The sequence below is a fragment of the Emys orbicularis genome, chromosome 3 (genome assembly GCF_028017835.1).
Source record: "Emys orbicularis isolate rEmyOrb1 chromosome 3, rEmyOrb1.hap1, whole genome shotgun sequence".
In the NCBI taxonomy this organism is placed as follows: domain Eukaryota; kingdom Metazoa; phylum Chordata; order Testudines; family Emydidae; genus Emys; species Emys orbicularis.
In genome coordinates this window covers 113,056,428-113,081,778 of record NC_088685.1, presented here as the reverse complement: position 1 = coordinate 113,081,778, position 25,351 = coordinate 113,056,428, and the positions used below count along the sequence as shown (strand labels likewise).

The 25,351-nt window shown below is 42.4% G+C and overlaps 1 protein-coding gene and 1 non-coding gene across 2 annotated transcripts in view; one reads left to right on the top strand and one right to left on the bottom strand.

Moving 5' to 3' along the window:
- SHPRH (SNF2 histone linker PHD RING helicase) overlaps positions 1 to 25,351 on the top strand; it is a 138,714-nt gene that overhangs the window by 101,538 nt on the left and 11,825 nt on the right. Inside the window, exons 24-28 of the mRNA XM_065400525.1 lie at positions 3,992 to 4,063; positions 6,250 to 6,438; positions 16,487 to 16,579; positions 17,343 to 17,429; positions 18,989 to 19,167. Of these exons, the coding sequence (XP_065256597.1) occupies positions 3,992 to 4,063; positions 6,250 to 6,438; positions 16,487 to 16,579; positions 17,343 to 17,429; positions 18,989 to 19,167 (620 nt within the window). The remainder of the gene's footprint in view (positions 1 to 3,991; positions 4,064 to 6,249; positions 6,439 to 16,486; positions 16,580 to 17,342; positions 17,430 to 18,988; positions 19,168 to 25,351) is intronic.
- LOC135876917 (U6 spliceosomal RNA) lies at positions 10,134 to 10,237 on the bottom strand. The gene has a single exon (XR_010561329.1). It is a non-coding gene; the product is annotated as a U6 spliceosomal RNA (small nuclear RNA).

The following is a 25,351-nucleotide window of genomic DNA, read 5'->3' as shown; positions in this document are numbered from 1 at the left end:
TTCTGATGGTGGCCCATGCCAGGGAATAAAGAGAGCAGGGAAATTTCGAGTGATCCATTCCATCATCCAGTCTAGCTTCTGACAGATAGAAGTTTTGGGCTTCCCAGAGCATGGGGTTGCATCCCTGATCATCTTGGCTAATAGCCATTGAAGGACCTATCCTGTGTGAACTTAACTAATTCTTTTTTGAACCCAGTTATGTTTCTGGCCTTCACAACATCCGTTGGCAATGAATTCCACAGATTGACTGTGCATTGTATGAAGAAGTACTTCCCTTTGTTTGTTTTAAACCTGCTACCTGTTAATTGCATCAAGTGACCTCTAGTTCTTCTGTTATGTGAAGGGATAAATAACATTTTCCTGTTCATTTTCTCCATAGCATTTATGGTTTTATAGACTTCTTTCATACCCCCTTTAGTGCATAGGTGCTGTAACTAGGGTTGTTGGGGGTGCTGCTGCACCCCATGGCTTGCAGTGGTTTCCATTATATACAGGGTTTACAGTTTGATTCAATGAGTCTCAGCACCAACACTGTACAAATTGTTCCAGCATCCCTGCCTTAGTCATCTGTTTGCTAAATTGAATAGTCCCAGTCTTTTTAATCTCTACTCATATGGAAGCTTTTCCATACCCTAATCATTTTTGTTGCCCTTCTCTGTACCTTTTCCAATTTTAGTATATCTTTTTTGAAATGGGGCGACCAGAACTGCACATGGCATTGAAGGTGTGGGCATACCATGGATTTATATAGTGTCTTTATGATATTTTCTATTTTATCTATCCCTTTCCTAACGGTTCCTAACATTCTGTTAGCTTTTTTTAACTGCCACTGCACATTGAGTGGATATTTTCAGAGAACTATCCACAGTGACTCTAATATCTCTTTCTTGAGTGGTAACAGCTAATTTAGACTCCATTTTGTATGTAAAGTTGGGATTATTTTTTCCTATGTTCATTACTTTACATTTATCAAAACTGAATTTCATCTGTCATCTTGTCCAGTCATCCAGTTTAGTGAGATCCCTTTGTAATTCTTTACAGGTAGCTTTGGACCTAACTATCTTGAGTAATTTTGTATCGTCTGCAAATTTTACCACCTTTCTGCTCATCCCCTTTTCCAGACCATTTATGAATATGTTGAGCAGCACAGGTCCCCGTACAGATCCTTGGGTGACCTTGCTATTCACATCTTTCCAAAGTGAAAAATGACCATTTATTCATACCCTTTGTTTCCTATCTTTTAACAAGTTGCTGATCCATGAGAGAACCTTCCCTCTCCCCTGACTGCTTACTTTGCTTAAGAGACTTTGATGAGGAACTTTGTCAAATGCTTTCTGAAAGCCCAGATACCCTGTATATACTGGATCACCCTTGTACCCATGCTTGTTGACACCCCCTCAAAGAATTCTAATAGATTGGTAAGGCATTTTTTCCCTTTACAAAAGCCGTGTTGACTCTTCCCCCAACATATCGTGTTTATCTGTGTGTCTGATAATTTTGTTCTTTACTCTAGTTTCAACCAATTTTTCTGGTACTGAAGTTACGCTTACTGGCCTGTAATTGTGTATATCGCCTCTGGAGCCTTTTTGAAAAATCGACGTTACATGAGATATCCTCCAGTCATCTGGTACAGAGGCTGATTTAAGCAATAGGTTCTTGTCTTGTTGATATAACCTATTCTACCAATACAGCAGGTATATAAGTCAGTCTGCTGGTACTGATTTCCTAGCTACCTCTGCCAGGGCTTTGGTGCGGAGCCCGGAGCTGGAGCATGGACCAGTAGGTTTTTGCCCGGAGCTGGAGTGGAGCCGGAGCGGAGCAATTCAAAAATTTGATTGTTCCAAATCCCTGACCTCTGCCCATTCTTGCTAGCTATCCCTGTGGCGAATCTCTCTCTTTCCAGGTGTCTTCTTTCTCTTTCACTTCCTGGGACCCCCCACATACCACACTTAATAAAAGTCCTAAACAGGTAATCTATGGCTGTGGTAGTGTATTTAAGCTTTCAGTTACATCTTCTACATTATTAATCTAACTGCACAGCCAAAATTAGTGCATTTGCCTGAGTAGTTATGAATTACTTCAAAGCTTTTTGTGATGCCTAGCTCTCCATTTTCTACATATCAAATTATTCAGGTATAGATGTGATTATGATTTAACTTTGAAAACGTATGTAGAAAAAATAGGGGGATTTTGTACACTTGACGCACAAACTTTATAGTTAAATTTTAACTGTTTCAGAGATTACCAGCCAACTCTCATTCAGTATTCATGAAGAGTTTAAAAGTGTGTGTGAGGGTGGTGTTCATAATTTAATGTAACTAATTTTTTCAGTATCACTATAATTTGGCTTTTAACTACTGCTGATTTTATTTTTGGCTACAGAGTCCATTGTTTGAATGTTGGAGTGGATGAGTTGAGAAAACAATTTTGGGCTTTCTAAATAGTGCAAACGAAGATGTAAATAGAGGGGGAGATGTAAATATATAAGGGAAAGAACAGGACCATGTAGAGCAATTCAGAGTAAAAGATTCTCTTTTTTAAAGTGTGATTATTTTGCATAGATAATTTAGTCTGCTTTAAAGGTATATAGCCTGATTTTCAGTGGTGTTGAGCACCAGCAATTGTCACTGAAATCATTGGGAGCTGCAGATGCAAAGCAGTTCTGAAAAATCAGACATTGTTTAGTAGGTGTAAAATTTTCCAGTTTAAATGGGTGAGTAAAACATCTTTAGTTTTTTTTCCACTATCATCAGTCATAATAATAATGAACAGATTAGTAGATTTCATATCTGGGCTGGTAAATTTGCATGACAGTTTTACAAAGCTATCTAATTTGTTCATACGGCTGTATATCTTAGGCCTGGTCTACACTGGGGAGGGGGAGGGGTATCGACCTAAGATAAGCAATTCTGCTACAAGAATAGCGTAACTGAAGTCGACATATCTTAGGTCAACTTACCTCGCGTCCTCACGGCGTGGGGTCAACTGCCACCGCTCCCCCGTCGACTCCGCTTCTGCCTCTTGCTGCGATGGAGTACAGGAGTCGACAGCAGAGCGATCGGGGATCGATCACTACCCGCCGATCCGGCGGGTAGTGTAGACGTACCCTTAGACTGGAATACCCAAGGAATACCCAAATGTTTATAATATAGTGAAACCTATTTTAAACAACCAAAACAAATCAGTTACTTAATGGAGGAGGTGTTCTAATAAAGATGGGTCAGAATTGTACCCAATATGCTTAGGGATAATTGTACAATGTCTTTAAGACAGAAGATTGCCTAATGCAGGTTAGCTTTTGTATAAACGTAGCTTTTTATCAACTCTACCCTGCCTATTTCTTCCAACTGACCTTCCGAGCAATTTGGACAATGCAAACTAGCACAAACAAAAGGTAAAAATTCTACATATCCAAGCAGACGGAAAACATGTTATAATATCAGACTCCTATTTCAAACTTTCAAAAACCAAAGAGCTTTCTGCTGTCTCACTTCCTTCCTAGTGTGTCAACAGAGCATTGCATTAAATATTATATTATATAAGAAAACATCTTTTAAAGGTGTTTGAATGTTTAGCCTGTTGAGGATATCTTTGGCTGGTCTAACAGTGCTTTTATAATAGAAATTAAAGCTGGTTTAAAAAATAGAGGTTGTGGAGCAAAATTCCTACAATATTCTGTCTTCAGTGGAACATTGACTAAAATTTTCTAAATTACTCTAGTAGAAATACAGGTGCAACTTAAAGTTCAGTGACATAAACAGCAGTGTTATCATTTAATGACCCTAAACCAGATTATCTTCCTGTAATTCATGGGGAAAAGAAGTTGCTTTATTTCTCTTAACAATTGTTAGACATTTTGGCAACTTTAAAAGCAATTTTAAAATCAGTTCAGAATGAACTGTGATAAGTTGCCAAATTAATTATCTGAAATGTAGAGTAACTCAATTTTGTTTTTCAATTAACTTTTGTTATGCTTTTTTATGCTTTATAGTCTCAGGATAAAACCACTGGAGGAGTTAATCCAGAACCGTGTCCAATTTGTGCCCGCCAACTGGGAAAACAGGTAAAACATCCAGGCATTGATTCTCACTTTTACAGACCTAGGCTAAGAATTCCCAGCATTTTTAGACTAGATTTCAGCAATCTGAGTTTAACTGAACAGTATCTTTAAACTGGGAAATTTAATACTTTTCCAACATGTCTTCTTGATCAGATGAGCTAATATTTATATGTACTGTACCTTTTTGGTTCCTGTATTAGGTGAGAGGTAGACTAAACATGTCGTAAAAAGATGCATGTGAGAGAGAGCCTTTTCAAATAGAATCAACTTGTTTTGGAAGTCAAAACTGTGTTATTAGAGAAGAATAAGAGGGCAGAATTTTGATTCCAATACAATTTTGTGACACTTTGACTTTTTTTGTTTTTCCTTTCATCTCAGTTTTACTTGGCTGAATATCGTCTCTCTCCACATTTCTAATATAGCAAAACATTATATATTTAAGAGATACACCAGGACAAATTATACAGCTGGATGGACATTTAAAAAAAATCATTCTGTCCAAATCCAGAATTACCAAATTTTGTCCATATCTGAACTGTAGTAACTTAAATGTAGTTCAGCTCAAGATTATTACACTGGTTAATTCACTGGAATTTCAGCACTGAAGCTTGCCGTTCACAGAATGATAAAAATCAATAGATGTTGGCATGTGTCAGCTCACTACTGAGGTGCATTGGCAGAGATGTATGGGGAGCTTGTCCATTGCTGACTATATTATACATAATTCTCTAGCTGTTTCTTTCAGTCTCTCTTTTTTATCAAATACAATAAATGTAATAAACACTGCTTTCTGGTAGGTCAGGGATTCTTCTTGGCAGCTTACATGCTAATCAAGAAGTAGATTGTCTTCCTTAATATACTGTGTACTTAGTCACATAGTGTTCTGTATCTACTGTTGTTGAGTATATATTTTATTTTTTTCTTCTGAGGGTAGACAACTTTAAAGAAATGGATACTAGCTGTTCTTCTTCGAGTAGTGTCCCTATGGGTGCTCCACTGTAGGTGCGGTAGAGTCCCTATGCCCGGGATTGGAGATCTTTGATAGCAATGCCTGTTGGGCTGCACGTGCGCTTCTCCCCATGTCACGCTGTGAGCAGCATCTGTATAGCACTGTGTGGTCCAACCGCCCTCAGTTCCTTCTCAACCACCCTTGGTCTGGGACGGAATCCTGAGCAGAGCCCTTAAGACCTCTGTAGTACCTTTAGAACAGTAGTGTTTCCGTTGTAGCGTTGTAGTTTTTAGCCATTTTATTTAATTTCTTTCTTCCCCCTTTAAATTTTTTCCCCTTTGTTCTTTCCTCCCTGTTAGTCTTTAGATTAGTGAAGGTTTCCCTTTTTCTATGCCCTTCCCTACCAGGGAGTTCTACCTTCTCTGGGTTATGCCCGGATCCAAGAGGTGCCACTCATGTTGTGAGGCCATCCCTATGAGTGACAGTCACTCACAGTGTACACACTGCTTGGGTAGGGGTTACATATCACAAAAGTGCACCTGCTGCCTCAAATTGAATGCAGAAAGGACCATAAACTGAGACTAAAACTTTTATTAATGGAGAGCTCACAGCAACCAGTCTCAGACCCTGGCCTGATACCTCTCCTCCGAGGCAGTCACCATTGGCGTGGTCATCAGCCGACCCCCCACTCGCCGCACACCACTAAGAGAAAATCTACGCTCTCCTGTCCAGATGAGAAAAAGTGGGCCCTGAGGTCCTACACCAGGGAGCCACTTCAAAGAAAGGCATCCCCTGCAAAGTTATTATTTAACAAATATTCTTTCTGTGATGTTTGCAACCTGGTTCCAGTGCATTAAATCCAAAAATAAAAAATTGGCTAGGCAATGATTTAAAAAAAAGTAAAACTGACTTGTCTAATTTTACTTTTTATACTGAGAGATATGCAAATAGTAAACAGCATAAATAGTACAGTTGGTTGGAAATTTTCACAAAATTATCCCTTTCTGTTGGAAAACTTCAAAAATCAAAAATTTTCAACCAACTCTAATTAAATAATTTAAATATTTTTCTAGAATTTCTTCTGTTTTAATAATCTAAAGTGTTATTTTTCATAAAGGTAAGGAAATGTTTTAAATAATTTAACCAAATTATATATCTGAATTTTTTCTTGTGTGTATATATAAGAAGAAGAAAGTGGTTTTATATTGTATTGTTGTTCCTCTTATATTTCCCTATCTAGTGGGCAGTGCTGACATGTGGACATTGCTTCTGTAATGAGTGCATAGCTATTATTATAGAGCAATACAGTGTTGGCACCCGCAGAAGTTCGATTAAATGTGCCATCTGCAGGCAGACAACTTCTCATAAAGAAATATCCTACGTCTTCACTGCAGAGACTGCAAACCAGGAGGATGATATTCCTGTGAAGGTAATTTGCCATATGTAGCGTATCTTGGCCCATCTGTTTAGAGATGCACACTTAGTATGCAACAGAGCGTGTGCATGCTCGATTTTTGGCATGCAAACCCAAAATATGTGTTCACGAGTGGTGTTCGTTCATAAGCATGTAGGGTTTTTTCCCCATTCCAGCTGGGTGTGATTTACGTGCACCTTTTTGATAATATGGTCCTCACTTTTATTCTCGTCTCAAAAATTTAGACAACTGGAAGCTAACGATGAAGTAAACATTTTAATTTTTCTTAAACACAAAATCCATGTTAGTTACCCGCTTAAAGAACAGACGTGCCACATGTGATGGCATCAAAGATCAGAGGTTTTGGAAGGATGCTTTTAAATGTCTGATTGAAGTCTGTTAGAAATGAGTTACAAAACTATAATTTTTTTTAAAACTAGATAAATAGTTGTCTTTCATGTGAAAATAAAATCTGAAGGCCAGAACCTAAATGGAAACAGCCTTTATTGTGCTTTAATGAGGGTTTTCGTAACATCTCATCTCCTGTAAAAACAGACACATAAACATATAAAGGGCTGTGGACAACCTGCTTGGAAGATGGGTGAATGATTGGCTTTTTGTAGCTACCTCCTGTAGCTCTCGTAAATTTTTTTTTTTGGGGGGGGGGGGGGGGGAGGGAATTCTGAAGCCTTTTTTTCAGATGAGTAGCACTTTCTTAGGAAAACTTGTTGCATCTTTATTTTTAACCAGTTTGTAACCAAACAGCTAAATCTTGATTTACCAGAGATCTGAATTTTGTTCCTGAATCTGGTTTCCGCACCTCTGTGAGTGGTACAGATTTAGGTTTATGGACTTTATGGATAGCCATGAAAGATTAGCTGCTGTTCAGACTATAGTGGTTTTAAAGGATAAGAAGTTATGTTTTTTCCTTTATCTTTTTTTAAAACATTGCTCAGTGAAGATTAACATATACAGCATCAACTGTAGAACACTGTAGGCAGTCAATACTGTTGAGGAAACTACCCCCAGTAGTAGGCATTATGCCTGCTAGTAAGCATTTGCAGGGTCAGTCTTATTATGTGGTTCAGCTGTTTGTTTATTTAATTCTAGAGTGGATTCATGTAAAACTCTCCTTTCAATTCCTTCCTAACATTGTTTCCATCATGTGGCTGCTTTCTTTCTCCATGGTGAAAAGATGGAGTCTACAGCTCCATCCCTTCTCCATCTACTTTGCTTGCTGATTAGTCAGTGGGTTTGATTCAGGGTTACTGAGTGTACAAAGTTCTCAGCCTCAGATTTTTAAAGCTATTAGGTGGTGTTGTGCTCAGAGTTACATCACCTAAGACTTACTTTCAAAAGAGATTTAGGTACTTAGGAGCCAAAATCCTATTAATTATTTGTATTACAGTAGCGCCTAGAATCCCTAATCATAGATTCGCATCCCATTGTGATAGGCACAAACACACAACAAAAAGACAGTCACTGCCCTGAAGAGCTTACCATCAGAGTAATTACTGAGCTGTGTGACCTGTTAAGGCAGTTGAAACTGGCTGGTTCTTTGTCCCAAGAGTCCAGGGTTCCTTTCTATACCACTTTTTCCTTGAGATTGTCCATCTGAGTCCTTGTGCAGCTGTATTGAAGGCTTTTGGAGAAATCTTCCTATTAAGGTGTGTTCCTTCTTTGCCATTTTTGTCTCTTCCTGATGACAGAGTTTGTTTGGAGAGGGGTTATTTTTTTGGATTTTAAGTAATGTTTTGGGATCCCTAGGCTGCTGGGCCAGAAATATATTCATTTTTGTTTTACAATGGTAGTTTTATAAAATTCTAGTTTAAAAAGAAAACAAAACTGATAACTTATGGTGGTTGAAAAAACATGGATGAGGAGCCTGGATTTAAAATACAGTGGTAGAGAGTCTGGTCGTTTGGCAATGATTTCACTGAGGAAATTAAGGATACGTCTACCCTGAAGCTAGCGGTGTAATTCCCAAATCAGGTACACATACATGCAATAGCTTTGATTGAATTAGCACACTAAAAACATCATGGTAGCTGCAGTGGCACAGACAGCAGGATGAGCTAGCTACCCCGAGTACAATCCTGTCAGAGACCCTGGATATAGATTCGGGTAGCTGCCCCATCACACCACCCACACCACTGTGACTACACTGCTATTTCACACTACCTTGATAAAAGCTAGCATGCAAATGTCTGCCTGAGCTGGAAATTAACCTTCAGTGTGGCATACCCTAAGCCAGAAGTCTCAAACACGCGGCCCGTGGAGTTATTTCCTGCAGCCCGGCATAGGCGCCGACTCCACCGGCAGCCAAGCTTCCTCCTCTTCCCACCCCCCGCGAGCGCACCGCGTCCCCGCTCCTCTGTCTACCTCCCAGCGCTGTCCATCACAAAACAGCTGTTTGGCGGCGCTTAGGACTTTCCAGGAGGGAGGAGCGGGGACGCAGCGCGCTCAGGGGAGGAGGCGGAGAAGAGGCAGGGCTAGGGTGAGGATTTGGGGAAGGGGTTGGAATAGAGGCTGGGAGGGGGTGGAGTTGGGGCAGGGACTTTGGGGAAGGGGTTGAAATGGGGGCGGGGAAGGGGTGGGAAGGTGGGGTGGGGGCGGGGCCTCATGGACTAGACAAGCAGTCTGAGGTATGAAGTTCAGCATGTATGATTCTTTGCTGTGAGTAGTTGGGAAGAATGTTTAAAAGTGGCAACGTATTTTGTATGAATAGTTACTTTAAAAAGTTCCTGCCATTACAGCTGTGTTGATAGACTGTTAGTGCAGATCATCATCAGTGTTACTGACCACTGGAATAGTTACAGGTGTTTATATTTTATTAAAACCCCTCTTCACATTACAGTTTTTAAAAAGTTAATACATTGACTTTTAATAGCATACTATATTACTCTTCATTTTTTTCATTTTTGACTATACTATTGTATCATCGTATGAAAAGGGTTCAGTGATGCAGCCCTCGGGCCAGTGTACCAGTCCTCATGTGGCCCTAATGGTGACTTGAGTTTGAGATCCCTGCCCTAAGCCTAAATCAAATAGTGAATACAGGGCTGGAAGTAATTGGCATGACTTGGCACCAGGGGGAGTAGGTAGATTGTTCTTTGGGAGTGTTAGTAGTTTGGGTTTTCTGTTTGTAGGATTTTTTTAACAATATTTTTCCATATTTACAGTATTTACCCAAGAGTTTTGGAAGGAGAGGGTAAATGTCATTCCATCTTGAACAGTATAAGGCAATATCACGGGGGTCTCATTCATAGATTCATATATTTTAAGGCCACAAGGGACCATCAATATCATTCAGTCCAGGGGTAGGCAACCTACGGCACACGTGCCGAAGGCGGCACACAAGCTGATTTTCAGCGGCACTCTCACTGCCCGGGTCCTGGCCACCGGTCTGGGGGGGCTCTGCATTTTAATTTAATTTTAAATGAAGCTTCTTAAACATTTTAAAAACCTTATTTACTTTACATACAACAATAGTTTAGTTATATATTATAGACTTATAGGAAGAGACCGTCTAAAAATGTTAAAATGTATTACTGGCACGCGAAACCTTAAATCAGAGTGAATAAATGAAGACTCGGCACACCACTTCTGAAAGGTTGCTGCCCCCTGATCCAGTCAGATGTCCCACATAATTCAGGCCATAGAATTTCACTGAAGGATTCCTACATCAAGCCTATTACCTTTGGTTCAGCTAAAATATGAAACACTTCATGTATTTGCATGTCATCCTTGCATTGAGCCATGCTAATATCTTCTTTGCATCATTCCAATTTTAGTACCTGTGCTGCAAAAGCAAGCAAGCTTTTTTTTTTTAAAATGCAGCTGTTCCCCCTCTATTCCTTTTTTAAAAGAATGGCAATACAAAAAAAAATTTCAGTGTCTGTAAGTACCATGATAAATGTTGGTAGCTCACGGATCTGTATGTGAAAATTTAGGACCAGTCCTATATTTACTCTTGTCTCTGTGATTGTCCCATTTCTCATTACTTTCTCTAGTCAGTGTCTTTCTTCTGTTTTGTCAAGTCAGCATTATCCACACAGTGGTAATGCTGCACTCAATTACATGTGGCACACTCTATACAGGGAAGGTCATTATGGGGATCCTAGAAAGTTTTTCACTCTTTGTGGAAAGTGCTAGCTATTCTTAGTCTGCCATCTGATCAAGTGATATGCTCACACTAGGGATTTTTTAACACGCGTTAATTGATAGTTAACATGTTTATATATGCTAGTCTGGATATTCCACAACAGAATACAGATATTTGTGGATTACTCTTGTCAGACTAGCATGTACAAACATGTAAGATAACACAAGTTAAATGGCTATTATTTAACTCCACTTAAACTCAAATGTAAACAAACACAAGATGTGTTGCTGGGCAATAGGATAACAAATGTCCAGATTGTAAGCCAAGAATACATAGTATCTATGGTACATCTCCTGGGGGAAATGCTGATTTATTTTTGGCACTAAGAATCATCCTAATTTAGTATTTATTTTTACTTAAAATGTGAACCACGGTTTCTTCCGTGTGGTGGAGGGTACGGAGGGGTTGTGTTTACACATTCCCCCCCCCCAAGTTCATGGTGTACCTTTAACTTTATTGTTTAGAGCAGAATGATTAAAAAAAAAACTGGAGCAGCAAAGGGGTCTGGGATATTTTGTACTGTATCCATAGTTTCAATTCTCTTGCTGCTCCGTTCACTCCTTTTAGGTGTCACAGATGTGCCGTACACTCAAATCAGCAGGAGAATGAGTTTGCAAAAACTGACAAAAAGCAGAAAGTAAATAGGAGCTGTGGAAAGAGTGGAACCACAGAGATGAATGAAGCAGCAAAAACTGCTTTTTTTAGGTGTAAAAATTACCAAATTTCAAGGTATTTGGTGGTGGTAATTTACAAAATCTCTGTGGTACTGTTCGGTGAAGGTTTTTGTCTTCCTTTTTAATGCTGCTGATCAGTCAAGAATCTGGAAAATATCGTCCCTGTCCTGAAGACTATATAAGGCCTTGAAACTGCAGACACTTACACAAGTGAGTTACTCACTGCCTGAGTGGTTACAGGACTCTAATTTTGTACATCATGACAAATTATGTTAACAAAGAGAGGTATGAGGATGGAATGAAGGAGGACCAATACAGTAATAAAATCACATGGTTACTCAAGCTGGGTATATAAACACTTTGAACTTTCAATTGAATTAATATATTTTCTTTGGGCAGTTTTTCTGTTGCAAAGATTGAATTTGGTAGATTTGCTTTTAATTCATTTGTCAGTGTTTGATGTTGTGTGTGAAGAGAGAGCTTCCTAATTATAAGGCTCTCTGTAGTGTAAATGTGTGATTTCTGTAAAGTGAAATGGTATGAAGCAGTTCTGTAGCACATCTGCACAAACACTGTACAAAAAGGGAAACTGGCCCACTTACCCACTGTTATTTGTGTTCGTTATTTCCACCGTACAACTAACTGTGGTGCTGTTGACTAAGCTAAATTGGTCTACACTCTTGAGAAATTCTACATTTTTAAGTATTTCTTGTACAAGTAGTAGTTCTGAATGGCAGAGTGATTATAATCTTTTTCTGCTTGTGAATGGATGGTGGCAAGAATTACAGTACAGACCCGTTTACGCCGAAATCTGCTTAACGCACTGTAGTGCCATGCCTCCCAGTGCTACCTATTTAACACGTGAGACTCGTTAACACGCGGTACAGGAACTTGCTATGTACTGCTACAGATTTGCTCACTAACTCACTGACCTAGAAATCGACAGGAAGTGTGGAGTGGAAACGTGTTGTACGTCTTTACCGCCAACCGGGGGGGGGGAGGGGCAGCAATGTTAAAGCGCTGCCGCAGCAAAGGACCATCCTTAAAGTGCTTTAAAGCGCTTTAACGTTGCTGCCCCTCCCCGCGGCAGCACTTTAAGGACGGTGCTGGGCCGCCGACTGGGGGGGGGGGAGGGACAACGCAGCAACGTTAAACTGCTGCCGCGGCAAAGGACCCTGCAGCGCTTTAAGGTCCCTGCCTCTGGGCTACCGATGGGCATGGGGGGGCAAAGGGAGCAGCTGCCCTGGTGCCGGCGATTTAAAACGGCCCGGGGCTCCGGATGCCGCTACCACAGCAGCGGCCTTCGAAGCCCTGGGCCCTTTAAATTGCCATGGGAGTCCTGGGCGGTGCGGACCAGGCGGCATAGAAGCGCTGGCTGGGGGATGCTGACCCCCTAGCCCCGCCCCTTCCGCCCGAGGCCCCGCCCCTTCCAGGGGCCAGAGCCGCCCCCGCCCGTACCAGTAAGTGTCCTGAGTTACTTTCACCCCTGTGTAGTAGTAGTAATGTTTTTATTAGATTACACATTTGAGTTTATATTCTTACAAAGCGCCGTTAACAGATAGGCCTGCAGTATTTGGGACGCTGTGAATACATATATAATCCTAGATAATTATACATGTGTGTATATATAGGTATCTTAAGATATTTCAGCATGGCCCTCTTAACCCACGGTCCGTTAACACGCGGTTGTGACGGCTTGACTCCCGACATCCGCGCGTAAACAGGTCTGTACTGTATCATCTTTTGGCCATGGGGCAGCTTTATTAAACCTTTAACTGAAAATATCTCCTAAAAGCAGCCTGTCCCTGGAAGCAGTGAAAAGAGGAGAAAACTGTCATAGACCACCTCCCTTTTTTCATTCTCTAGTCCACAGCATAACATTTCCTTGGCCAGCCAAGTTTGCCTCATACCAAAGCCTGATTAAGTCCAAAGTATTGTGCTGATGAGGCAACTACTAACTGTTTAGGCAACACCTTGCATAATTACCTGGAACTCCAGGCAAATCCAGCCCTTTCTAGGAAGATTCACTGATGTTCAATTCTCAGAAAAGGGGCATCACTCCAACTCCCAACCTCTGTAGGGTCATACCAGTTGTGCTCCCCTATTTATTTTATTCCCGCCTCCACCAGCTTCCCAGGGGAATGTAACCCATGCATTCAAACAAGGTACCACCCAAAGCTGCAGTCCTTTGATTCAAAGACAAACTAATTGTACCATGAAATCATAAGTGCCCGTACAGTCACTTCCAAGTCTAGAGATGCCCGCAGCACCCTGCCCTAACCCCTAGGACAGCCAATAACTTGATACAGAGCAACAAGAAACAGATTCTGCATGCGGCTAATATATGGTAATCCGGAAGACAAAGGAGAGAGAGAAATTGCGTCTTGCAGCAGTGTGGAGACCAGAGTAGAGAGAAGCCTAGTTTCACTTGGGGAACCACCCCATCCCCCTGCAACTCCGTCCCAGCACTTATAAGAATTAACCAATCTCAGCTCCCCTAACAAAGGATGGGTACCATTGGCTGGCTGTTGCCATAGAGCCACCAAAGGTATCATCCAGCCCCCCAGCCTCCAACCCTTTTTTAGATATACATCTTTTGAACAGTCTACTCACACTTCTGGAAACAGGATTGTAGATGTCTGCCAGGTACATATCAGTAGCAAAGGTGTTGGCACCAAGAGTTGTTCACTCCTGTACCCAGGACATAGCACTGAAATCATTATAGAAAATAGTGGCAAAGAAGCTGGCACTGCATACGGAAACCTTGACAGCTCTAGCTTTTATACAGATTTTCTCAAGCATTCACATAGCTACTTGTGACATATGAATGCTTGAGCAGCCCAGTGCTTGCTCCAGGCACTCACTTAGAGTGGACTCACTTCCCCACCAATACTACAAGCAGCAAAACTGCACTAAATTTGACCTGTCAGTATAGCACAGCCAACCATGTGCAAATCAGCATTCAGAAAACAGGTGTAGACAAAAATAAAACAATACTTGCCTGGCTGAGACAACTGCAGCATGCAATTGTATAAGCACTTTTAAGCAATAAAATATCTTTAAAAAACACTAGGTAAAATTACTGCAACACATATTCATAATAAAGGAAATACATTTTCTGATTGCCAGGCAAACAGAGCCCATATGCAAACAAGTAAATGGCATAGAGAACAAAGTGAAGAATGAGCAAGAAATAGAACATAGTAGTATACTCTTCTGTATTGAGAACATTGTGATTTGTGTACATAAGATTGAATGAATGGAAGGTAGAGTAGGTAGACAGGATTTGCATTACAGTACACACTTAGTATGTACTTTTTCCTGGATTGTTCTTAGTTTGCATAGCTAAAGGTAAAAATAGTTTTTTAGTATTCAACTTTACAGTTACAAGTCTCACTGTGACAAATTTAAAATGGCCATTTGGTTAATAAAGATGTAACTTATATATTTGTAATACACATGGTAAAATAATATACTTTGCTTTTGATCTAAGAATCTGTGTTTTACAAATATTGCTATTTAATATATTTCCACCCCTGTGAATTACACATGTGATGAAATCAAGTAGGGCTGACCTAGTTAGAGGAGCAAATTTTTAGTAACCTACAATAGAGGGTAAAAATGTTACATATGTATTGTGACAAAGCTCTGTCCTTGTCTCCATGGGTCCCGCGTTTCCTGGCGGATTTCGCTAGCCTCAAAGGCTCACTGTGACCCTCCACATAGCCCTTCTCTCTCTAGAGGCAGGGGTCACAGCCTACTGAGCCATTTTCATCATAAGCCAGCGAGGGAGGTAAGGAGAAGCTATCCTCCCTTGCACAGTCTCTGTTTTCTCTCAGTCTCAGTGATTAATCGATGGGGGGGGGGCAAAGAGGGGAACCCGGGCCCGGGCCCGACCTCTACTCCAGGTTTGAGCATTGGCCTGCTAAACCCAGGGTTGTGAGTTCAATCCTTGAGGGGGCCATTTAGGGATCTGGGGCAAAAATCTGTCTGGGGATTGGTCCTGCTTTGAGCAGGGGTTGGACTAGATGACCTCCTGAGGTCCCTTCCAACCCTGATATTCTATGATTCTATGATCTCTCCCTATGCCATACTTCTGCAATTACAATAATCAAAGCACCCAAGCTGGAGATCTCTTCTTTAAATGAAGGGGGAACTTGCTGGCAGGGTGCTCTCCATAATGGCCCTGGACTTCGGATTTCTATCCCCTCCACTTGTTCCAAAATAGCCTGAGTCTGTTGACATTTACAACATTTGGGAAAGCCTATCTGTTAGAGTTAAATGAGAGCTGGGACTTGTGAGTACTGTTTATCTCAAAATTTTAATTGCTCATTGGTTACGTTTTCTAATGGTCTTTTGTTGTGATTGTTCTTTAAATGTCTGTTAAAAGCACCAAGAAACTTTGGATAAGACGCCCCTTGTTACATAAATCAAAATAAATAAAACAAACAATAGAACCCTATGTTAACCTTTTTAAAGAATTATTTATTTCTGGGGTGACAGCATACTCATTGCTGTACAAGACACAAACAAAAACAGAGGGTGAGATTCTCACTCCCACTCCAGCCAGCCCTTGGATGCTAGGTAAAAGGGCCAAATGTCATATAACCCCTAAAAGCCCTGAATTCGGCCAGGGAAGAATTCACTCAGTGTAGGAACTAAGCAAGACCGTCATAGGCTATCCTTCAAGGACCCCCTTGCAAGCCCTCCGAGGCATAGTGGATATGCTGGGGAAGGGAAGAGTTGTGTCAGGGACTGGATTTCAGCACAAAGCATTGTGGAGGTTATGGGCAGCACTGCCATCCAGAGGGCTGTCTAAATTACAGTGGGGATTGCTGTAACTTCCAGAACAGTAGGTTACTGGGAAGGCATAAAGGCAGCTTAAAGCCATTTTGGCCTACCTTCCCCCCTCCTCCCACTCGCAGGCTGCAAGTTCTGAATTTCACCTATAGTCTCTGCCCTGAGAAGAGTATGGTCTAAGAGCAAACTATGGTAAGTACTTCCAAAGTTCCAAAGGTATAATTTTGTAAGACCTATCCAAAAAAATGTGTATCAGGGTAAGAGATATTTGCTGATTCCTTTTGAGATATACAAGACAGAGACCGCACTATATTTAAGAGATGCTAATAGAAAGATCAGTATATAATGTGCATGTGTGGTTTTGTTTCCTTCAGTTTTGCTTCATCCTACTGTAAGCTGGTGTTTTTCTTTCCCCTTTTCAAAGGGAAGTCACTCCACCAAAGTGGAAGCAGTGGTTCGGACTCTGAAGAAAATCCAGTTTAAAGATCCAGGGGCTAAATCTTTAGTTTTCTCAACGGTATTTATCAACAGTTTCTACCTTAAAGGTTACTTTGTGTACTACAAATTCTTAGATGCCAATAACTGTTTCCAAAATTCAGTTTAGCTACTAAACTATGTAAGTAGTTTTCAATATCCACTTGATTCTTTGAGAGTTGTGAAGGATTCTTCATGTCATTGGGACATTGTTGATAGTACTCGTGGTTAATAGATGGAAAGTATTGTATAATAACATCTAGCTCTTATATAGCACTTTTCTTCAGTAGATCTCAAAGCACTTCACAAGGGAGATCAGTATCCCCCATTTTACAGATGTTCAAAGGGCAAACATTGAAAATTCATATGCAGACGTATTATCAGTTCTACATGTATTTTCACTAGATAGAAAAGACACTGTCAAAGTATTTTTCATAAATTTTAAAACTATATTTCATTGTTGCAAATCTCTTCTGCTCAAACTTATCTTTATTTCTTTACATTAGTTTTCTCTCCTCTGGATTCTGTTTGCCCATTTTGAATGCTGGACTGTTTGCCACTTTGAATCTTTAATATTAAGACAATTTTTAAAATATATTGTTCTTGGAGAAAAAAAACACACCAAAAAAACAAAAATTTGTTTAATGTTAATTTAAGGCGTATCATAAGAGGTTCCTTTTATAACTGCAGGCTCTTGGGTTATTTATTGGTAAGGTTAAGATATTATACTCCTGCCATATTTTCATGTTCTAGTGTTGTCAGTGCTATTTGTAATACTCACTTGCTTTTATATTGTGTTTTTCTAGTGGCAAGATGTTTTGGACATAATTTCAAAAGCTCTATATGATAACAACATGGTGTTTGCTCAGATTAACGGAATTAGTAAATTTCAGGTACAGAAAGCTGATTTTTCTGCAAGTCATTTTTTGCGGGAGGAGTTGGTGGGGGAATAATCAGCAGAAATTCATTTGACTCTTTCACCTTGCATCTCCTTTGGGAAAATGGAATGAGAATAATAGAACTGACCAAGGCAGAGCATTTGATCTCTGAGCTAATGAACTCTAAAATCATAATAATTAAAAAAACACTATCAAAAACACAAAAATAAGCCATAAACTATCATTTAAAAAAAAAATTGTGTGGATGAAGGGGATGAGACCGATCGGCCAGGATGTTGTGGGGGATGCTTGCACTGCTGCTGCTCATTTGTCCTTTGGATAAAAGAAGACTTCTGTGTGCAGGGCTGTCAATTACTAAATTCTCTTAAAAAAAAAAAAAAAAAGACAAACAAAAAACACCTGATGGTGACATTCTCCTCAGGAAGCCAAGAAGTGTAAGCCACTGTGTTACCCCTCTGCCTCAGCAAGAGAGAGCTTTGCTGGAGCTTAAATAGTATGTCACCTCCTTGCCACACCAGTCTATCCACCTCTCCAGCAAACTCTTTGAGACTCTGCCAATCTAAACCTTGCCTTGCAGGTAACATTCAGTGAACCCAGAGATGTGCCTCTGTAGTGTCCAGTCCCTCTCACTAGATATTCACAGAAATTACTAAATCCACTGTCTCCAAAGAGACAGTGTACATACACACCAGCCTGATAGCCCAGCTGAAGGCATACTTTTTACCTTAATACACAGCACTGGTTTATAGTACAACTAAGAGTATGTTTATTAAAGAACATAGATGTAAGTGGTACTAAGCCAGAGAAAAAGAGACAGGTATGGTTACAAACAAAACAACACGCTTTCTAGTGACTAAAACTAACATTAGCAAGTTACAATCTTTCACTAAGCAGCTTTCTCACATCAGGCTACCAGCATCTCCAGCCCTTTGGGCAGGAGGATCCACTGTTCACAGAATTAGCGGGTGCTGATCTCTTTGTCCCCTAAGTGATGGGTAACTTAGGGATTTTCTGCCCTTCTTATAGTCTAGTAAACCTTTGAAATGTGTTTCTTTTGAAGTGCACACCCCAGACAGAGGTACTCTCCCACTGATGTGCAGATGCCATGCCATCTTCTTTATCCTCTTTCTGTTGGTTTGTTTACTTTATTTACCTTAGATGCAAATATATTTTCACTGTCTCTAGTTTACAAAGCTTGACCCCGGCAGACTGGCAAATCCACATTCCTTTGTCCGGGACAAACCTATTTATCTACTCTACTAGGATTACTTAGTCTGACCATGATTTAGGAACATATTCCCAGCATACATACCTAACTCTTTACACACTAAGTGTACATACATCACTCAGTAATATTAATGACCAGAAAGTCACCAGCTTTCCTAACAGACATTACTCACACTTTTATAGTACAATAATATTGTATACAATTAGTTGATTCAATTTCTTATTCTTCACCCTGGGGTGTCTGGATCCTGATTGTTGTACCTACCCTACACTCCTTATTCAGGAACAACTCCCACTGAAATGCTAATATGGTGTTTATCTTCTAGGAGAACCTCTCGGCATTTAAATATGATCCCAAGATCAATATTTTGTTGCTACCCCTTCATACTGGTTCCAATGGATTAAATATAATTGAGGCAACTCATGTTCTGCTAGTGGAGCCCATTTTGAATCCTGCACATGAACTTCAGGCCATTGGCAGAGTGCATCGTATTGGACAAACAAAGTAAGAATTAAAATAAATGTTGCTTAAAATTGCTGTTATATTGCCTTGCCAGTCTAAAATAATGCTATGCTCTGATGTGGCAACCTCCTTCTGAGAATCTCTAAGCTGTGAGGACGTATAATAGGTATCCCCACTTTACAGATGGATAAACTGAGGAACAAAATGGTTATGGATTAAATCTTCAAATAGAACCTAAATACTTAAGTGACTTAAGCTCTTGCTTTCATTTTCAAAAGTGACTTAAGCACTAAGTCCCATTGAAAGTCAGTGGGACTTAGGTTCCTAAGACACTTAGGCACTTACAAAAACTTTGCCCTGTGTGATTTACCTAAGACCACATAGTCAGATCCAGGACTAGAATCTAGTGTCTTGACTCCATATCTCAAGCTCTAGCCACTAGCATTACAAACTCTCTTTGATTTTGTAAAGGCAGCTTAGGTTAATGATATTTTTCTATTTTATCTGAATGGCAGGTATTTCAGAAGGGATCAATATCTTACTAGCTTAACTGTTTTGATCTCAAGAACCACATGCCTTACATGTGGAAAAAAAGAAGCATAACAATATTTTTTTCCTTGTAGGCTTCTCTTCTATTCAGTTTTGCTGTTGTGTTTTAACGCAAACTTCTTAAAAATTCTTTTTTTTTCTAATTAGTGATCATAATCATTTAATTGTATATTTACTCTAATAAAAACAAGCCACTCTGCCAGGGTGTGGCCCTTCTGCATGTAGTTCTGGGAAATGGGTGGGTTGGGCTGGAAAACATAAAAGGCCCAATTCTCCCCTTTATTTAGGTAGCCACAATTGAGCCTAACTCAGTAAAAAGTGGGTGAAGCACATTAAAGATTTGGGAGAGATTGCTACTGACTCAGTTGTAAGCTCCATCTTCCCTGGGAGCTGTGAAAGCACGCTCTCGAACAGTGCAGGGCCTGGATTCTACAGGTCCAAAGGAAGTCAACCAAGAGTCAGAGGTAGATGAATGGAAATGAGGAGCAGTCATTTCCAGCAAAATGCTCCCAAGGGTGCTGTTGGATTTCTGAGTGGAAATCAGCTTTGGAAATGCTGTGAGCTCCCCTTCCACTTACCCCCCTTTGGGGGAGGGGGATAAAGTATATGTCTGGGAGTAGGTCTGGCTCCTGAGGAAGCTAGGTGGTCAGGCTAAGTCAGTGTTTCTCAAACTGGGGGCGCCGCTTGAGTAGGGAGAGCCCATGGTGGGCTGGGCCGGTTTGTTTACCTGCCCCGTCTGCAGGTCCGGTCGATCGCAGCTCCCACTGGCTGCGGTTCGGCACTCCAGGCCAATGGGGGCTGCTGGAAGCGGCGCGAGCCAAGGGACGTACTGGCCGCTGCTTCCAGCAGCCCCCATTGGCCTGGAGCGGCAAACCGCGGCCAATGGGAGCCGCGATCGGCCGGACCTGTGGACGGGGCAGGTAAACAAATCGGCCCGGCCCGCCACGGGCTTTCCCTACACAAGCGGCGGCCCCAGTTTGAGAAACACTGGGCTAAGTGAAAACGAGGAGTCTGGTGGCACCTTAAAGATAAACAGATTTATTTGGGCATAAGCTTTCGTGGGTAAAAACCTCACTTCTTCAGATGCATAGGATGCTATAGGTTTTTACCCACGAAAGCTTATGCCCAAATAAATCTGTTAGTCTTTAAGGTGCCACCAGACTCCTTGTTGTTTTTGTAGATACAGACAAACACGGCTACCCCCTGATACTTGACACCATGCAATGGGCTAAGTGGTAGGTCTATTTCAGGAGTGGGCCACATCTGGGAATAGAAATTGTATGGCAGGCCATGAACGCTCACAAAATTGGGGTTGGGGTGCGGGAGGGGGTGAGGGCTCTGGTTGGGGGTGCAGGCTCCTGGTTGGGGCCAGAAATGAGGAGTTCAGGGTCCAGGAGGGGGCTCCAGGCTGGTAGGGGATTGGGGCACGGGGGGGTGAAGGGGTGAGGGCTCCGGCTGGGGGTACAGGCTCTGGGGTGGGGCTGAGGATGAGGAGGCTGGTTCCCAGCCAATGGGAGCTGCGGGGTCGGTGCTTGAGCCGGGGACAGCGTACAGAGTGGAGCCCCTTGGCTGCCCCTGGAGGGGGGCCATGCCGCTGCTTCCAGGAGCCACGTGGAGCGGCCCCCGACCCTGCTCCCCATTTGGAGAGCCGGAGCAGGGCAAGCCCCAGACCTCGAGGGCCGGATTAAAATGGCTGGCAGGCCAGATCTGGCCCACCCTTGGTCTGTTTGGAGCATAGAGGAAGAGTTGGCCCACCCTCCGGGTCTCTTGAAATGAGCATTGTGAGGTTTTCACACTGTACTCATGGAATGCTCCATGTAGTTTAAAAAAAAAAAAAAAAAAAAAACCTTATGAACCTACTGAAGTTTCCAGTAGACTCTGTTTCCTGTGGAAGGAGACAGTCTAACCCAAATACTTTACTGGTCATGTGTTTTTTTTGTTTGTTTGTTTTTTTTACCAGGTTAAAAGATACCTACTGATGTTAAGCTTTACATTGATGATCATTGCTTATATTCTATAACCATTAAAACTGTAGGAGAGCGTGTTTAGCACTTTCACTTGTGTAAGCAACCTATGACACCTGTACGACAATACAGTCATTCCTTAAAGGGACACTGTCAACTTATGAAAGTAGTAATTTTTATCTTCTTTTTTAAAATGCTACTTCCTGTTATTACGAGAAGTATCTCTCTTAGATTTTTCTGCAGTAGCCATTATTAATTGAAACCACTTAAGATTCCTCTAAACTTTTTTGTTTAACTATAACTGGAAAAATGGATGTCTGCTTAGTTTGTGAAACTAACAATACACAAAGCACTATCAAATGCAATTTCCACTGTATAGTCAGTTTCCATTGTTTGTGTGGGGGTCTCACAGAACCTCAGGGATGAGAAATAGTTTTAAAAATAGGAAAATTTAACTGTTAAACTACAGACTGGCAGAGGGACAAAAGGGCCAGGTGTAATATCTAATTTTTGAAATTGGCTAGGTTTTAAATTGACACTGTTCTTTTATACTACTATCTAAATATCTCAAGCATAGATGATCAATGAATCTGCACAACTTTTAGTACTGCTATTTTGGTGTTGCTCATGTGTATTCCACAATAGGTGTGCGTGCTCACCACGTGCACTGGTGCCGGAAGGTTTTCCCCTAGCGCCCCCTGGAGTGGTGCCTCTATGGTGCAGTGTAAGGGGTGCTGCGTGCTCCCCCCACCCTTCTTACCGCCAGTGAAGGTGCATCGGAACTGCTCTGCTCCAGCTTGTCTGCAGCTTTCCTCTTGAACGCTTGTTCGTTCATAGTTAGTAGTACCTGTAATTGAAGTAGTTTAGATTAGTGTTAGTTTAGTTAGTGCGCCCAGGCCGGGGCGTGCCCCGGGCTTTAAGTTGTGCAACACTTGCAGGTGGCTGATGCCAGTGAGTGACCTGCATGCGTACTGTTTACGCTGTCTGGGGGAAACCCATCTCAGCGATCGCTGCAAGATTTGCAGATCTTTCAAGCCTCAGACCAAGAAAGAAAGGGACATTCGGCTCTGAGCCATTCTGATGGAGTCGGCGTTGACCCCGACTCCAGTGCGCCGCTCCAAGTCGGCACTGGGTACCGCAGTGTTGATGCGCGGCGACCCTTCGGTGCCTTCCACCAGTTGGCACTGCTCCCCGTCCGCGGGGCACACCAAGAAGGCTAAGAAGAGGTCTTCTCCGCCAAGGCACCGGAGCAAGACCAGGGGGGAGACTAGACCCACGTTGGGCAGTTCTCGGTCCTCGTCAGCCTCCAGGCCTCCGACTCAGGTTGAGCGGAGTAGCCCAGCCCTTTCAGCGCAGGCTTCTCCGGATGTCTGGGTGCCCTCCATGCCAGAGGCCCTGTAAGCATCCCAGGACGTAATATCTCTGCCGGTACCAGGGGCACCACCACCATTGGCTCCCCAGTCCAAAGGCAAGCCACCACTTGGATCTCCACAGTCGTCTCCTGGTCAGTACTATTTGCGGTCGAGGGAATGTTCCCGACGCCGTTCGCCACTCAGCGACCGTCCCCTGCATAGTCCATGCCCGTCACCGTTGACCCCCACCAGGTTGTCTGGCTGGGTTCCGACTGATGGGGGTTCCAGGCACCGCTTCACGTCGAGGGACTGTAGACCTCGCGAGGGGAGCAGGCCCCATCGAGACCGAGACAGACTGCACTGGAGGTCTTCGTCTCCGAGACGGGAGGGCTTTAAACTAGGTTCACCGGGGGAAGGAGACCAAAGCCCTGAGGTAAGTGGGGAAATGGGATCCTGGGAGGAAGCACAAGCAGGAGAGCGCAAGAGGGGAGGACTCCTGTCTCATATTGAGAAAGAGGGACGATCAGTGAGTTATCTTAAGTGCCTATACACAAATGCAAGAAGCCTGGGAAACAAGCAGGGAGAACTGGAAGTCCTGGCACAGTCAGGGAACTATGATGCGATTGGAATAACAGAGACTTGGTGGGATAACTCACATGACTGGAGTACTATCATGGATGGATATAAACTGTTCAGGAAGGACAGGCAGGGCAGAAAAGGTGGGGGAGTTGCGTTGTATGTAAGAGAGGAGTATGACTGCTCAGAGCTCCGGTATGAAACTGCAGAAAAACCTGAGTGTCTCTGGATAAAGTTGAGAAGTGTGAGCAACAAGGGTGATGTCGTGGTCGGAGTCTGCTGTAGACCACCAGACCAGGGGGATGAGGTGGATGAGGCTTTCTTCTGGCAACTAGCAGAAGTTGCTAGATCGCAGGCCCTGGTTCTCATGGGAGACTTTAATCACCCTGATATCTGCTGGGAGAGCAATACAGCGGTGCACAGACAATCCAGGAAGTTTTTGGAAAGTGTAGGGGACAATTTCCTGGTGCAAGTGCTGGAGGAACCAACTAGGGGCAGAGCTTTTCTTGACCTGCTGCTCACAAACAGGGAAGAATTAGTAGGGGAAGCAAAAGTGGATGGGAACCTGGGAGGCAGTGACCATGAGATGGTCGAGTTCAGGATCCTGACACAAGGAAGAAAGGAAAGCAGCAGAATACGGACCCTGGACTTCAGAAAAGCAGACTTTGACTCCCTCAGGGAACAGATGGGCAGGATCTCCTGGGAGAATAACATGAAGGGCAAAGGGGTCCAGGAGAGCTAGCTGTATTTTAAAGAATCCTTATTGCGGTTGCAGGAACAAACCATCCCGATGTGTAGAAAGAATAGTAAATATGGCAGGCGACCAGCTTGGCTAAACAGTGAAATCCTTGCTGATCTTAAACGCAAAAAAGAAGCTTACAAGAAGTGGAAGATTGGACAAATGACCAGGGAGGAGTATAAAAATACTGCTCAGGCATGCAGGAGTGAAATCAGGAAGGCCAAATCACACTTGGAGTTGCAGCTAGCAAGAGATGTTAAGAGTAACAAGAAGGGTTTCTTCAGGTATGTTAGCAACAAGAAGAAAGTCAAGGAAAGTGTGGGCCCCTTACTGAATGAGGGAGGCAACCTAGTGACCGAGGATGTGGAAAAAGCTAATGTACTCAATGATTTTTTTGCCTCTGTCTTCACAAACAAGGTCAGCTCCCAAACTGCTGCACTGGGCAGCACAATATGGGGAGAAGGTGACCAGCCCTCTGTGGAGAAAGAAGTGGTTCGGGACTATTTAGAAAAACTGGACGTGCACAAGTCCATGGGGCCGGATGCGCTGCATCCGAGGGTGCTAAAGGAGTTGGCGGATGAGATTGCAGAGCCATTAGCCATTATTTTTGAAAACTCATGGCGATCGGGGGAGGTCCCGGATGACTGGAAAAAGGCTAATGTAGTGCCCATCTTTAAAAAAGGGAAGGAGGAGGATCCGGGGAACTACAGGCCAGTCAGCCTCACCTCAGTCCCTGAAAAAATCATGGAGCAGGTCCTCAAGGAATCAATTATGAAACACTTAGAGGAGAGGAAAGTGATCAGGAACAGTCAGCATGGATTCACCAAGGGGAAGTCGTGCCTGACTAACCTAATTGCCTTCTATGATGAGATAACTGGCTCTGTGGATGAGGGGAAAGCAGTGGATGTGTTATTCCTTGACTTTAGCAAAGCTTTTGATACGGTATTCTTGCTGCCAAGTTAAAGAAGTATGGGCTGGATGAATGGACTGTAAGGTGGATAGAAAGCTGGCTAGATCGTCGGGCTCAACGGGTAGTGATCAATGGC